Raw genomic sequence first — 14307 nt, 5'->3', positions numbered from 1 at the left:
CTCTCTCTCTCTCTCTCTCTCTCTCTCTCTCTCTCTCTCTCTGCTCCGGCAAGAAATCCGACCAGATTCTAAGCCTCGTCGGAACCCTAAACCAATATGAACCTAATCCCTCGCCTGAACCCTAAGCCTTAGAACCTCCGCTGCCTTATACAACCTCTACGCCATCTCCCTTCATCCCTGGTACATCATCGTTTCCGATAGCAACGCCGTCGCCTTCGTGTCCTCGATCTCATCGAAGGCCGGACCCGATCCGAACGTCGTCTCCCTTCTTATTTGACCTCGACTTCCTCTGATTCAAACTCGACCTCGACGCCGCCAGATCAACGACGTCAAGGTTTCCTCTGCCACATCGACGAATACCACTAGTCCTCGCCCTCGACTGCCTAACGCTCTTCGATGAAGAGACACTCGAATCTCGTAGTGGCTGGAGACGAACAAGATCACGTCGACGGATTCCGATCGAGATGTACAAAATCACGTTGACGGATGTTGATCGAGAAGTACCAGATCTGAAAGAGGCTTGAAGATCCAGATCTCCCTTTGGAGGTGACATTTCTGGTAAGATGCGATTGTAATTTGGCTGGAGTTGTTTGTTTGTTTTGAGAATTTGTAAAGATTAGGCTGTTGTTCTGTGTTGATGTCGCTCTTCGTTTGGAATTTGTAATTCGATAGAAATTTAGTGGAAGAGAAATCACGGAATCGTGTTCTGATAGTGTATGAGACGAATGAAATTGAGATTTGTAATTATGTATCAGCATCATTGTAGGATAGTATATTTTCAACACAGTAATAGTATATTTTTGACACGGTGATAGTATATTTTTCACACTGTGATAGTATATTTTTGACACGTTAATTAGATTTTGTATTAGTTACTAGTAGTTTTTGTTGCTGACGATAGTAGTTTTTCTTTTTTGTGATAGTAGCTTTTCAATCTAGCGGTAATAGCTTTTGGCGATAGTAGTTTTTCCTTCAGCGGTAGTAGCTTTTCTCTCTAACTGCAGTAGCTTTTCTTTCTAGCGGTAGTAGCTTTTCTGTATGATGTTAGTATCTCTTGTTGTTGGTGAGGTAGCTTCTATTGCTGGTGGTAGTAGATTTGGTTGCTGGGAGTAGTATATTTTGTTGGTGACGGTAGTATCTTTCGTGTCAGTGGTAGTAGCTTTCTTTGCTAGCGGTAGTAGTTGTTGTTGGTAGCAGTAGTATCTTTCATTGTCAGTGGTAGTAGCTTTCTTCACTGATGGTAGTAGCTTTTGTTGCTGTCGGTAGTATCTTTTTGTTGTCGTCGGTAGTAGTTTTCTTTGCTGACTGTAGTAGATTTTGTAGCTGGTGGTAGTATCTTTTGTTGTCTCTCGTAGTAGTTTTTTGCTGGCGGTAGTAGCTTTCTTTGCTGATGATAGTTGTTTTTGTTGCTGTCAGTAGTATCTTTTCTTGTCAGTGCTAGTAGCTTTCTTTGCTGACGGTAGTAGCTTTTATTACTGTCGGTAGTATCTTTTGTTGTCCCTCGTAGTAGCTTTTTGAGTCAGGCCGGAAAGTTCGCCGGAGGTCGGCTGAAGACCTCGCCGGAGGTCAATCGGAGACTTTTTGTGATTATTGACTTTTTACATTAGTGGTATTTTTGTAAATATAAAAGAAAAAATCTAATTTTTTGGTTGCATTGCAATCTGTAATTTTGTTGAACTTTAATACCTAATATAAAACTCTATTTAGGCTTGAGTGGACTTATATGAGTAAAAATGTTTAGGTGGACTTATATAGAATAAAATGTCTCAAAGCGGACTTCTATGTAATTGGCCTTTTTTTATGATCATTTATATTCTATTGTTCTAATTTTTTTTATTTTTTTATTTTAAGCGTGACATGTTATGAAGTGTGCCACACCATCTAATATGAATTCTAACGCGGTCAAACTCATATCTCCATATATAGAGAAGACGAAGGAAGCATAGCCCAAATCTAGAGACGGACAGACGGTAGCAGTTTAGGGTTTTCATTAGCCAAAAGAAAAAAGGGTTTTCATCGAACTCTATGGCCAGGAAAGATGAGCTCGAGAAGCAGCGGCAACAGAAGCAACTGGTTCCGGCCTGCGATGGCTCTGTGCTCAACCGTCCTCCTTTTGACGACGAGCACTACTACCAGTCGCTTGATTCTGGTTCTCTCGAAAACGTTGTCCTCATTGAGATACTGACAAGACTACCAATCAAGTTTTTATTTCGATTTCGTGCTGTGTGCAAGTCGTGGTGTGCTTTCATCTCTAATTCTTCTAGTTTTAGTAGGAAGCATCTCAGCTATGGAGGCACCGATAGCAGCATCCTTTTTTCATTGATGCCTCCCCTCTCCGTAGACTGCAAAGCTTTATTGAAAGATGGTCTTGTTGAAGGCAGAAAGCTTAAACTACCAAACCGTTATAAACAGTACAAGTCCAGACCAAAGGTTGCGGAGATTGAGGTTCTTGCAATGGCTTGATATGTCTTCTATTACAGTGGGGCTACGTAGTCCTATGGAACCCATGTACTAGACAAGTTAACAGATTACCAAAGCAAACTCATGTTAAGAAGCCAACGTTTTACGGCTTCGGCTACGATTCAAGAACTGAAAGGTACACGATAATTTTGGGGTACATGCGCTCTAGGTCTGAACGGATTGCCCGTACTGCAATTTTTACAAGATCGTGGAAGACTTTTGATTACGTTGAAATTCATACAAATATACTTGGGCGAGGATGCTTACTAAACGGAGCCCTACATTGGATAAAGACTATCGATCACTACGTACATAACATCCCGTCAAGGTTGAGTATCATCTCTTTTGATTTGGCAGAGGAGAAATTTCAGAAGCTGGTGACTTTACCCTCTCTTGTTAGTTGGAATACGAGAGTAAAAAATTTGGACTTCTAGAGATTCTATGTTTGTATGCTTTGGCGACAATGCAAATACTAAAATCACTATATGGGAGACGAAGGAATATGGCATTGAGGATTCTTGGACCAATGTTGGACAAATTTCAAATTTGAGATTTCCTGCGGGGGAATATTATTATTCGCCGCTGAAAATTTTTCAGAATGGTAACTTTTTGATGGCTACATCCCGCGGCGGCTTGCTAGTACACGATCCAGAAAAGAAGACATTAGAGGTTAAGAAGCAGGCTAGCAATCAGAGGTCTGGCATTACCGGTGTTTTGCCGCCCATCGAGTACATGGAGACTTTAGTTTCACCATTCACAAGCTGATCGAAAGTGAAGTGGTGTAGCTAACTTCCACAAGTTTGTGAGTCTTTAATATATAGGGTTTCTGAATCTTCTTTGTTGACTGTCAATTCGCAGGCTGTTGTCAGATTAAATGGTACTTTGCTTTGTGTTGTAATCTTCAGATTACTCATGCATTGACCATTATGGTTGTTATGATTTCGATCAATGAAATTTTTCTATTTTTTTTCCAGTTACTTCAAAAAAAATACAGGATTCATTGGGGTGACTTGGAAAATGAAGAACCCCTTGGTCTTAGTACATATACCCAAAATGAGATGATGGCTCATTTGAGTTCTTGGTATGAAGAGGGTGAAGCAACACTCTAGAGGATGAGAATCTTCTCAATTCTCAAAAGAAAAAAATGAAGACACAAAAAGATTCACGAGACCCTTACCTTGCCCGTAATCAGACGCCCGTGGTGCGTCTTGATTTATGATGCACCCGCTCCGATCGTTTTTATGTTTTGGTAGTCTTTGTTCTTTTGTTTGTTTCTAAGGGGTTTTGGTTTCATGTCCCTCCTTAGATATAATCTTTTTTATTTAATAAATTTTTCTGTTTGCCAAAAAAAAAACTTTGTCACAATTTTGAATTTCACTAATATACATATATATATATATATGTATATAGTTATCTACTCAAAAGAAAAATATATTTACTGCATAAACATGTACAACAATACTCCTGGATCAATTAGGCAATGGAACCGAACACTTCCTTCCCCCAGTTATCTTCCCCTCACCTTTGGCAGCCGCTAACTCAATCTTCAAATTTGTACAATTAGGATTTAAACTCACTTGTGTTCCCATTCCCAACAACTCCCTCATACTATACGAAGCATCTATATTCATCTTCAAACTGAAATTCAGGTAACCACTTTTTCGGTCTTCACTTAGCTCCTTCAGCACACGATCCTCGATAAATGGCTGCTCCCCTCCACAGCCTGTAGAATCAAACTTGATCTGCACTGTCTTCTGTTTTCTCGGAGGAATATGCATTGCATCCACTAAAGCACACGACAAAGCGTCTTCACCTTCTTTGTAGTACACGAAACTCTCGAAAGGATAGATGGTAACAGTTAGGCCACTGTTTTGGTTCCCAAATGTCATTTTGGCATCCCATTCGGCAGATAACGATGAATTGGAAACCTCAAAATTTGATAAAGAGAATACATCCAAACGCAGCACAAGAGGTTGTGTCTGCGGACCGGACTTTGAATCAACATAGCTGCCTATGAACCAAAGGGTGAACCCGATGGCTATAACAAGAGTCACTACTATCACAACAAGCAAGATACATCCACGGATCTTGTTGAGTATTGGGGAATCTTTGCACCATGAAGCAGCCATTATAAGAATTCAGAGAACCCAAGAATTCTGAAACGCAAATAGAATTATTTAGTTTTAAAATTTGGTTCTTACTTTTTCTTCATGCACTTCTCAAAGACTCTAATTTTCAATAAGGTATGCAAATGAAATGAAGATAAGAGACTATAGTATAATGCTTTGATCATGTAGGTCCTTTATTGTTTTGTATTAAGTAAAAGACGGCAACAAAACATTCGATCACAGTTATTTTATATAACTTATGTATCACGTATCAATTACTTTCATTCCAGAGAACTACAAAAACCAATCTTGAATTAGGGATAATATATATACCTTCTGAAGTGAAACTTTCTTGGTTAGCGATAGATCGGTTCACCGGTGGATTACTGAAAGTACGTCGTTGATGAGTCCAGAAATTTATAGTGATTGATGGCAGTAGACTTGTTGTTGGCTTGCAGACCAGTGAGAAGAAACAAATGAGGAAGAGAGCGGTTAAATATCTGTAGGAATGCACTACAATCAATTATTCGGGAAAATATATATGCAAGGCGGTTATAGATTAGAGACGTTAATTGGGGACAACCAAAGCGACGTTTGGACTTCTTTACCATTCTTTTTTTTCTTTTTAAACATTTTTTTAGTGGTTTAATTTGTTTTAAGAAAAAATAAATCAAATTTCATTGATTAAAAAACTTCTTTTCTTCCATGTGAATGTGTTGTTGGGAAGTTCAATTTAATCTTTAAGACACATGGTAATTTTTTTTTTTTTTTTTATTCTTGACCGAGAACAGACAATATTATCGAGGGAAGGGAAATAGAGGGAGAGGTGAAACGGGTTGACATTCTTTGGCGAGTTGAGGAAGATGGGGTCTTCGCCGGGAGAGATTTTATGTCATTCCCTCCTAAACACGTACCGCATGAGTTTGGACTTTGGAGTCAAATGTCAATTGGATTTATGCTGGCCACAATAGGTTTATAATGTTCATGTGGCCGGGTGCATTCCCCCAATCCAAATCCATTGGAACAAAAAAGAAAAAACGATCATCTTGACAAAGAAAAAACGTACCTCAACCAAGTTGATGTGACTTTGCTTAATTCTTAATGCAAATCTGTGAAATCCAATGTGCCAAAAAAATAAAAAATAAAAAACTTTCATTCGAATCTTAAAAATTAATATGCGGATTTAAAAATATAAAATCCTTACTTGGATCTCCGAATGCTTAATATTAATTCAATATGAGAAACACTGCATTTTAGAAATAAGAAATAAATGAACAATAAAAGCGCTAAATTAAAAATTAAAAATTAGCATGTTGCGAACTACCACGTACCGATAATAGGTTACTACTACTCATCCAACTCTAAGCTGATGCTTTTACGAAACTGGCGGCGGCTAGTTCTCCGTACGCCGGCTCTTTCACTGCTTGTTCCGGTCGCCTGTTCATCTTGGCCCATCTCACAATCATCAACGTCTGGAAAAGCAGTTGGCCTGATTATGCCAGGCGCAATCTTACTAGCATCAGTTGATTTCTTTCTTATTGGTACCGATGCGACTGGATTTGGAACACCAATATAAGCATCATCCTTGGCTTCTAATCCCTCTACAGTATCTGACTTCATCAATCTCAAAAGTTGCATCCGCAAGTTCAAATAGGCTTGGTTGTTAGATTTGTCATCCATGTCATCAGAGGAATCAAACGTATAATGTGTGTATCTTGATGGATTACGTACGCATGTAATCCGGAACTGCTGCTGACCACCGATCTTCTGATCCTTCATGCTCCTCTTCGTTGCGAATCGAACACGTTTTGCTCTTGTAGATGAGACTAAATGATCATCAATGCTCATCCTCTTCAAAAGCGTCTTTATGCCATTTTCAAGGGTGTCTCCAATGAAACCCTTGAGCAGATTGGGGACCTCATCATTGTCTATCTCATCGTCGTCGTTTACGTACTTATTCATATCAGAGTGACCTACAAAGTCTTCAATTCCAACAGCAAATCTGTCATATCCATCTTCCTCGTCCTCGTAGTCGAGTGTGAGGTCTAAGCCAATAGAGGTTTTAATATCCCACTGCTCCTCATCGTAATCATCTGGCTTAGTCTTAGGGTTAGCTTTAGACTCAGCAGATTGACCGTTGGAACCATGTAGCTCTTCTTCCTCTACTAAATACTCGTCATCAAAAAAGTCGTAGAGGCTCTCATTCTCCAGTTCGTTACCGAAGTCATCCGTAGAATTTGTGTTGTTTTTGTGGAGCTCGGATTCTGGTACAGGGCTGTCCTTGTCCCTGTTACATTCCCGCCTGTCGATTTGCTCATCTCCAAGGGACCAAGAACCAGGTAGAGAGTCGAAGGTCTTGCCTACTCGGACGCTGAAACTGTCTTGCATGATTCTTAATTATGAAAGATTAGATTGATCCTATTGACTTCTGGATCGATCTACTCAGGTTTTCTTTTGTATCTAATCTATGATTTCTAGATCGATCTCCTCAGATGTATTTATAGGCATACAATGAATCAATAAATCAGAACACTATAAGGACGAGATCGTAACCCAACTAGGAACAGGAACACTATATTCTAGTATTCTACTGGTACTAGGAATAGAAGCCCTAATCAAAATAGATTAGATATCTTTGGTGACTAACCAAACTCATTAAACTTAGGAAAAATAAATAAACAAACAAAGATACCTACCAACCTCAGAAATCAACTCATAATTATCAATTCAAATTTTATTCAGAAGAGCCCTGTATTTTGTAAATAAGGTTTCTTGTTTCTTGTTCTTTGCACTGTCTTAAGTATATATGTGTTATACCTCAATACATGTCCATAACCAGGATTACTCTCTACCTTCAGCTTGCAACAAGTTTTCTTTGTTATGCAAGTATTTTGTCCTGTAAATCCCTGATTCTGAAACTGGTCGATTAAGCTAGGATAGCAAGTTAGGAAAAAGCTCCGGGTGCTTCTTCTTTGTAGATTTTGGAATTTTGATGAGTTTCCATTTGCCAACTAAACCAAATCCTCAACCTGAGAACCTCTGATCCTTTAGAACATCCTTGAGAGTTTAGGCAGCTGAAGCAGAGAACATCAGTACAATCTAAAGTGCGCAGATGTATGACTGGAATTCTTGATTACTATTAGCTATTTTGTCCAGTTATATTGAAAGAGATATATCCTAGCGCCAATAGGATATGATTAGGGCTGATTTGCTAGGACCAGTAGAATATGAGGGAATTTGCTGATTTGGGGTGGCTTACTTTGGATGTTGGTGAAGAGCTTGAACGAAAGTGATGTGTTTTTGCATGTAACTAAAATCTCAATGGTAAACTGAAACAAGCTGAATTGAAATACGCAGAAGAAGGAATATGAAGAACTTAGTCATGGGTTTTCAACAAATATTATGATTTTTCAACACACTTCTCATTGTACATCAAGGCTTTAGATTGGAAATGTATGTTTTCTTATTGATTACACAGGAGCAGTTATCCTGATTGCAATGCTCCAATTTCTGTATCCATGTTCATAACATGTTAATTCTAGCTGTTCTTATCTTATGTGCGTTTGTACAGATAAACCAACATATTTAGTACTTAATTTTTGCAACGGCCAGAAACAGAAAATCCTAGCAGCTAAACTTTTATGTCCTTTTGATTTTATTTTATCCACCGTTGTCCAGTGTAAAATATTGCAATTTGTGATGTTCACCAACTTTTTCATATAATCAAATCAATCAATGGTAACACAACTGTAAAATTTTCAATCTGTAAACTTATTTTACTATACAAATACTGGCCGGGACTGCCTTGTAGCCTGTAATGGTTCTTCTGCAGCATATCTTGAGCGGCATAATGGTACACATAAATGATACAAGCAGGCTCACGGTCACCTTGACCAAAATTCAATTGGTTTTTGCCAATCTGAGCCTGTGAAGAAAACTACCTCTAATTCACAGACCAAGAATGAGTGGTCCTTCCTTTCCATCTGTTCATCAAAGAATCAAAAATGAAATATACACAACAATTTCATAACACTATTTGAAGACCAACCACCCACTTTGACTGAGAGCAGCAGAGCTGGCATTCATTTCCCACAGTTTTGACTGAAAATTTTCCAACTTTTCTTTGAATTTTAGATGTCCCTCTTAATTGCCTATTATTTCTGGGATCCTTATTTATGCCCCCTTCTATATAAAGCAGACTAATAATCTGCTTCGTATCATCAACAAGATAGCTAGCTTTAACGTTTTCCATTGTGCCCCCAGTTCACCACCACCGCCCTTCTGTCGAGATTTCCATCTTCAGCTTGCAACAAGTACGTTCTCCTTGTCTTGCAAGTCATCTCTTGGAAATCCCTGATTCTAAATATTTTTGATTGAGCTAGGATCACAAGTTAGGAACACAACTCATACAAAAGAAAATTATCTAAAAGCTAGTCTAAAGCTATAAAATAAGCTCCTTGTGGTGAAACAAGTCTCCAACCCATATGGAGGGATACACTGCTGCACGGTTAGAAGATTAGTGGTGTATTTCGGATCGTGGAGGCCGAAGAAGTACCACTCTTTCTCCCCCATTTTTGCTTTCTCTGATAAATTAATCCGGACACATCTGATCAATCAGAATACACATTTTTACTAGTTGATGCATGAGCCACCTATCTATGCCACTTATGAAGCTAGGTAAGGATTTTAGTTTGAATTCTAGATGTAGATGGCTGCTAGGTAGCTAGAGGTTGAAGAAGAAATGGTAGTGACCAAGAGAGCGGAAGCTTGCAGAAGGGAATCAGGGATTCAACTTAATGCCCTACACCCACTAAACTCTTGCAGAAGGGAATCAGTGATCGGGTAACCCGAAAGGTCTTGTAACACTGTTTCTTGAGTCGGTTTTTTTTTTTTTTTTTTTCTTCACCATTTTATTTCTACCATTGTTCACTCACTTCTTTGTAACTGAGCTGCAGTCAGTTTTCCTCGCACGGCTCATGTCTTCAATTATAAACAATATTGTGGTTAATATTTGAAAGACTCGGTAATTCTATCGAAAATAAATCACCACAAATTGCAAACTGTAAACTATTATAACCAACAACAATGATTCCACTGAAATTTCTGAAATCAGTTTGGGTCAAGTCTCGTTAGACATCCAGCAGGAGTATGAGAACGAGAGTAGAAAATAACAACTATACCACGAGTGAAGTGTTGACATTTTCTTCTTTCAAGCTAATAGCTAGAAAGAGTATAGAGCACAATAGCTTTGACGAATAACACAAGCTTTACATGTGACAAGTTAAACTGACCTTATATTTAAAACCATTGTACAAAAGAATAACAAAGTGAATGTTAGCGCCTAGTGTTCGAAACAGACTATCTACGGTTTTGATCACCCCAGGTCTTGCTCTCAAAAAATTCATTCAGCATGGAGTCAATAGCCTCAGGACTAAACTTGATATACTTCCCTGGGTTTTTCCCATTGTCGATCATCGGTCTGCCACACAAACCATGTCCATATTAATGCCGGAAGAAGAAAAATTACAAACTACAAGAATACAGTTGAGATATAAGAATACCCGAAACGTTTGATGAATGATCTGTAAGCAGGCAAAAGAACTTCGGCTACAGCCAGCCTCAAAGACTCTCGCAACTCGCTGTCAGGAATCGTCCACTGTGATTGCCTTTGATGAAGCTCCTCAAATTGGATGTTAAAGGTCTTGAACCGCTCTTTAACTGTTGCCCTTGATAGTCCACTATCAGATGTACCGCCTGATCCCTGGACAGTAAGACACTGGAGAATCTGCACATTCGATACGAAAAAGAAAAAATGTATTAGAGAAGCTGTGAATGAGTGATTTCACTTACATTCCCAGTAGCAGCGATTAAAACTACTCATGTTCAATAACTTTGAATAGAAACCATTAACCATGACTGAGCACATTTACTTCTGTTACCAGTAGTAGGGATAGAAAATTCAGTTGACAGAAGCTTATAAAAGTATAGGACAGAGAATAAGTTTGGTTCAGACCGAAAAAAAAAAAAAAGAGAGAACAAGTTTGATTAAAGAAATAAAACCTTTGCCCAAGAAACCCTCTTGTACTGATTTGCATGCTGTTGCACAATCCTTCGGTGTATCTGCACCCAGTCATCCCCCAACAAGTCCTTTGCTTCTGATCTGTTGTATAAAATTAATTCAAATGGCATACTAGCATGCAAAACAGGATCATCATCATTCAAAAAGCAACATAATTTATTAAGAAACAAACCTCCGTACAGATCTCACTATATAGTGAATGTTGTTCATGAGAAATAGTTGAGTTAAAGCAGGATCCTTATACTGCTTAGATTTTCCATCCAGGTTATTCTGAAGAGCTGACATAATCCTTGTAGTTACAGTGGTTAACTGGGAATCAGCATCACCTTCATCGAACTCTTGAAATAGTTGCTTCAGAGTAGACTGATAACTGCGAACAACAAAATTTGTCAGATGTGCACATTAAATGTCAACAATGCTCACACATTTGAAACTGGAGGAAAAGGAAGATATAGTAGGCAATAATTCAACCGATGGTGTTTAGTTAATATAAATGAATGATCATGAACTTGATAAAGTTAAATGCTACCCACATAAACAGTCACCAATGAGACAATTGGATATACAATCGAAGTAATACTGATCAAGAATAAATGAATGTTAAGCTCATGAAACAGGGAATCCAATGTCAGAAAGAAAATAAAGGAATAACTACTTACTCAAAGAGGAACTTCACATAGTTTATCACATAGCTTGTTAATGGATGAACAGTTCCATCAAGAACAGCAGTTTTTGTGGCATCTTTTTCAACCGCTTCTTCAAAATCACCAAAAGTTTCCTGGGCTGTCTGAGCTAGACGCTTTGTCAAACTCACTGCAGCATCCCGCATTTCTATGGAAGGTTTGCTTCCAAAGAGAAATTCAATCTGAAAAATTATAACCATCAGTTATTTTATTTTGTACTAGTATGAAACCAACATTAGATCAGCATATAATAATATAAACTAGGCCGAGTCCATATCTTGTTCTTAATCCTTGCGAGATAAATCTCCATATGAATTCTCCTGCCACTATTAAACCTGACCCAGTTTTTTTTAGTTTTCTACATTCAGGCCTTAGTTTACCCCATTGACTATCTTAGCAACATATGCTGCACCAAAATCCCTGTTTTCATCAAACTTTTGGAAACTCTACCAATAACCCACTGAAAAAAATAGAGGCCAAATGAAAGCAACTAAACATAATGAGTCGAAATGATCAGAAAGCAGCATAAATGTGATCACTTTTTGTAGTGTGGAAGCAACTAAACCGTGTGTGTGTGTGTGTGTGTCTGGTTTTCTGTGTCTTTGTGTGTTTGTGTGTCTGTCCTCAGAAAATCGAGAACATAATTGCCTGTATTTCCATACCCGACAGGATTTCCATCCCCATAAATTATCTCACAGGATATATTTCAAGCAACCCTAAAAAATTAGGTATACAAATAAAGTTTTCCAGACAAAATTGTAAATCCTTCATGGTCTATTTCACAACCAAAAGTTGCATACCTCTGACTGAAGTTCTCGCATTATCTCATACATGTCTAAAAGAACAAATAATTTTTCAGGTGACCTCTTGCTTCTGGCAATAGCCTCCCCGAAACTTAGAAGCACAGAAACACTGTTTCCAGTAACTTCAGCAAAACATGGTTCTCTCAGTGACTCGGCACCTTCAAATATTTGATCACATATTTTCTTCTCCCCAGAAAACAGCAGTTTCACCTGTTCAAAGCAGTAGCATAATTTAAAACTGCAACAAAAATTACCAAATACAAACATAATTACAACCAACGGAGCTAGAAAAGTTGCAATTACATACAGCTATCCGCATATAATGTATCCAATTCCCAATCTTAGCCTCTAAAACCTCCCACTGCATTTTCTGGACATCCTCTTTGCTAAGTCTTTCCACACCTAGTTTCCTCAAGCTTTGCTCCAAAGCTGAAGAACGAGTGTCCCTAATACATGTATGAGAACGATGAATGATATACGAAAACAAAGACCAACTTGCAATGCTGCAACACAAGTTAACCCAACAAAACAAAAGGAAAAAAATTTACCTGTAGATCTTAAACAGCTGTTGTTGATGGCCAGCTAGAGCCATTTGTTGGGCTAAATCATGCAGCAACGGCAGAACCCTCGGAGGAATAAGAGTTAATGGCGTGTAGATGACAGGTTGTAACCTTCTCTGCTGTTGCTCAGACTTTCCATTTCCATCACCTTTTGATTGATCTGCTGATGGTCTTAGAGAGTCAGGAAGACAGTCAAACAGACGATCAGGCTCCACCGGCTTGCTAAAACACAAAAGAGCTAAAGTTACTAACACATCACAGTCATTTGTTATCCAACCTCATACCATATCCCACATAAGTTCATCAAGACAAGACGGAGTTCAAAATAGCGAAACCTGTAATTTGAAAGGAGCTGTCGAAACTCATCTTCGAGCTTAGAGATGGCCTTATTAAGCAAGTTATTGGCATGATTAATGACACCTTCACTACTCTTGAGAGTCTTATTGACCTTGAAAAAGTTGATGGTGCTTCTCAGCTGATCAATTGCTTCCAAATAGCTTTCGAGGTCCTCATGCGGGCCTCTCAGTATTTTAGCCTCTGCCTAAACCAATATCAGATTTCACCAATCACATTATGAATCGATGGATGCAGAGAGATAGAGAGAGAGGTAGGCTAACCTTGCGTGTATGATCGAATTGGCCCATTATGACCTCAGCTCGCTTCAACGTCTTGTCAATGTTCTCATGCGCCCTCCGAATCGAATGCGTTCTTATCTACCATGCACAAATTTGAATCAGAAACCCTAAATTTCCCCAATTCAAATCAGAAATCGTTAAGCACAAGGAATGTGACAAAACGGCATCGTTTGGTTGGCACATGATCACAAATGAGAGTAAGAAAGGTGACCTGAGTGGGACGCATGGCGGTTTCGAGGGCGGAGAGGCGGTGGTCGAAGGAGCCGAGAATGGCGACCATGCTGTCGGTGACGGTCTGGCTCTTCTGTAGAGACTCGCGTATGCGCTCTGCCCTGGCTGTCACGGCCTCCATTGCCTGAGGAACCCCCATCGTTGTTGACCCGAGAGAAAGAGAGAGAATGCGGTGATATCAAAGAGTGGAGATTTATGTGTTGTTGTGGTGGCGGTAAAGAAATTTGATCAGTTCCTTCATTCTCGTTCGTCGTCGGAAATTAAGGTGACGGTGGAGGGATCCATTTGTGTCAAATAGGTGGAACCCAAGAAACAAAATGATCGCGCTTTATATGAAAGATCGGATTTTTTTGTCTTTGAATTATCTTTTTTCTTTCTTTCTTTTTTTCTGTTGTTTTTTAAAGAGTTTATTTTTAAGAAATTTTATTCACACGTTGCTAAATACTTAATACACATTTTATACTGAATGCACCGTCTAATAACTTTTCTATACCGTTATTTTACTAGAAACACACCTCTAAACTTCCTAAACTACCCCCGTTCAACTATCTTTTATATCAAACTGGAATACAAAATTGAATATATAAAATTACAAATTAACACACTATCTTACTCCTTGATACAATTTATAAAGTCTAATAGACAATTTGCATGTGTTTGACCATTCAATCAAAATTGCTTGTAACCCAAATTCTTAATGTTTTGCTGGGCAAAGAAAACCAAATTGGGAAGGACTTCGAGTGATTGG

The 14307-nt window shown here is 38.6% G+C and overlaps 2 protein-coding genes across 2 annotated transcripts; both read right to left on the bottom strand.

Annotated features, from left to right (window-relative positions):
- Nucleotides 1–3929: 3929 nt before the first annotated feature.
- LOC101303926 lies at nucleotides 3930–4589 on the bottom strand. The gene has a single exon (XM_004305540.1). The coding sequence runs from the start codon at nucleotides 4587–4589 to the stop codon at nucleotides 3930–3932; it is 660 nt and encodes a 219-aa protein (XP_004305588.1).
- Nucleotides 4590–9698: 5109 nt separating this feature from the next.
- LOC101291445 (exocyst complex component 7-like) lies at nucleotides 9699–13827 on the bottom strand. The gene is made up of 11 exons (XM_004303387.1): nucleotides 13540–13827; nucleotides 13311–13406; nucleotides 13029–13234; nucleotides 12682–12915; nucleotides 12441–12579; nucleotides 12131–12343; nucleotides 11307–11512; nucleotides 10820–11017; nucleotides 10629–10728; nucleotides 10130–10353; nucleotides 9699–10047 (listed from the first exon to the last, which is right to left on the bottom strand). The coding sequence occupies exons 1-11, from the start codon at nucleotides 13696–13698 to the stop codon at nucleotides 9927–9929; spliced, it is 1896 nt and encodes a 631-aa protein (XP_004303435.1). The 5' UTR covers nucleotides 13699–13827; the 3' UTR covers nucleotides 9699–9926.
- Nucleotides 13828–14307: the final 480 nt, after the last annotated feature.

Source organism: Fragaria vesca, linkage group LG6 (assembly GCF_000184155.1).
Source record: "Fragaria vesca subsp. vesca linkage group LG6, FraVesHawaii_1.0, whole genome shotgun sequence".
Classification (NCBI taxonomy): Eukaryota; Viridiplantae; Streptophyta; class Magnoliopsida; order Rosales; family Rosaceae; genus Fragaria; species Fragaria vesca.
The sequence above is the reverse complement of the archived record's forward strand: the minus strand, read 5'-3'. Positions and strand labels throughout refer to the sequence as shown.

Excerpts from the sequence above, each read along its gene's own strand:
- LOC101303926 (XM_004305540.1), bottom strand. The coding sequence starts at position 4,589 with ATGGCTGCTTCATGGTGCAAAGATTCCCCAATACTCAACAAGATCCGT.
- LOC101291445 (XM_004303387.1), bottom strand. The coding sequence starts at position 13,698 with ATGGGGGTTCCTCAGGCAATGGAGGCCGTGACAGCCAGGGCAGAGCGC. Across the intron at positions 13,235-13,310 it reads AATTCGATCATACACGCAAG|GCAGAGGCTAAAATACTGAG; the intron begins GTTAGCCTACCT and ends ATATTGGTTTAG. Across the intron at positions 10,354-10,628 it reads AGAGGGTTTCTTGGGCAAAG|ATTCTCCAGTGTCTTACTGT; the intron begins GTTTTATTTCTT and ends TCGAATGTGCAG.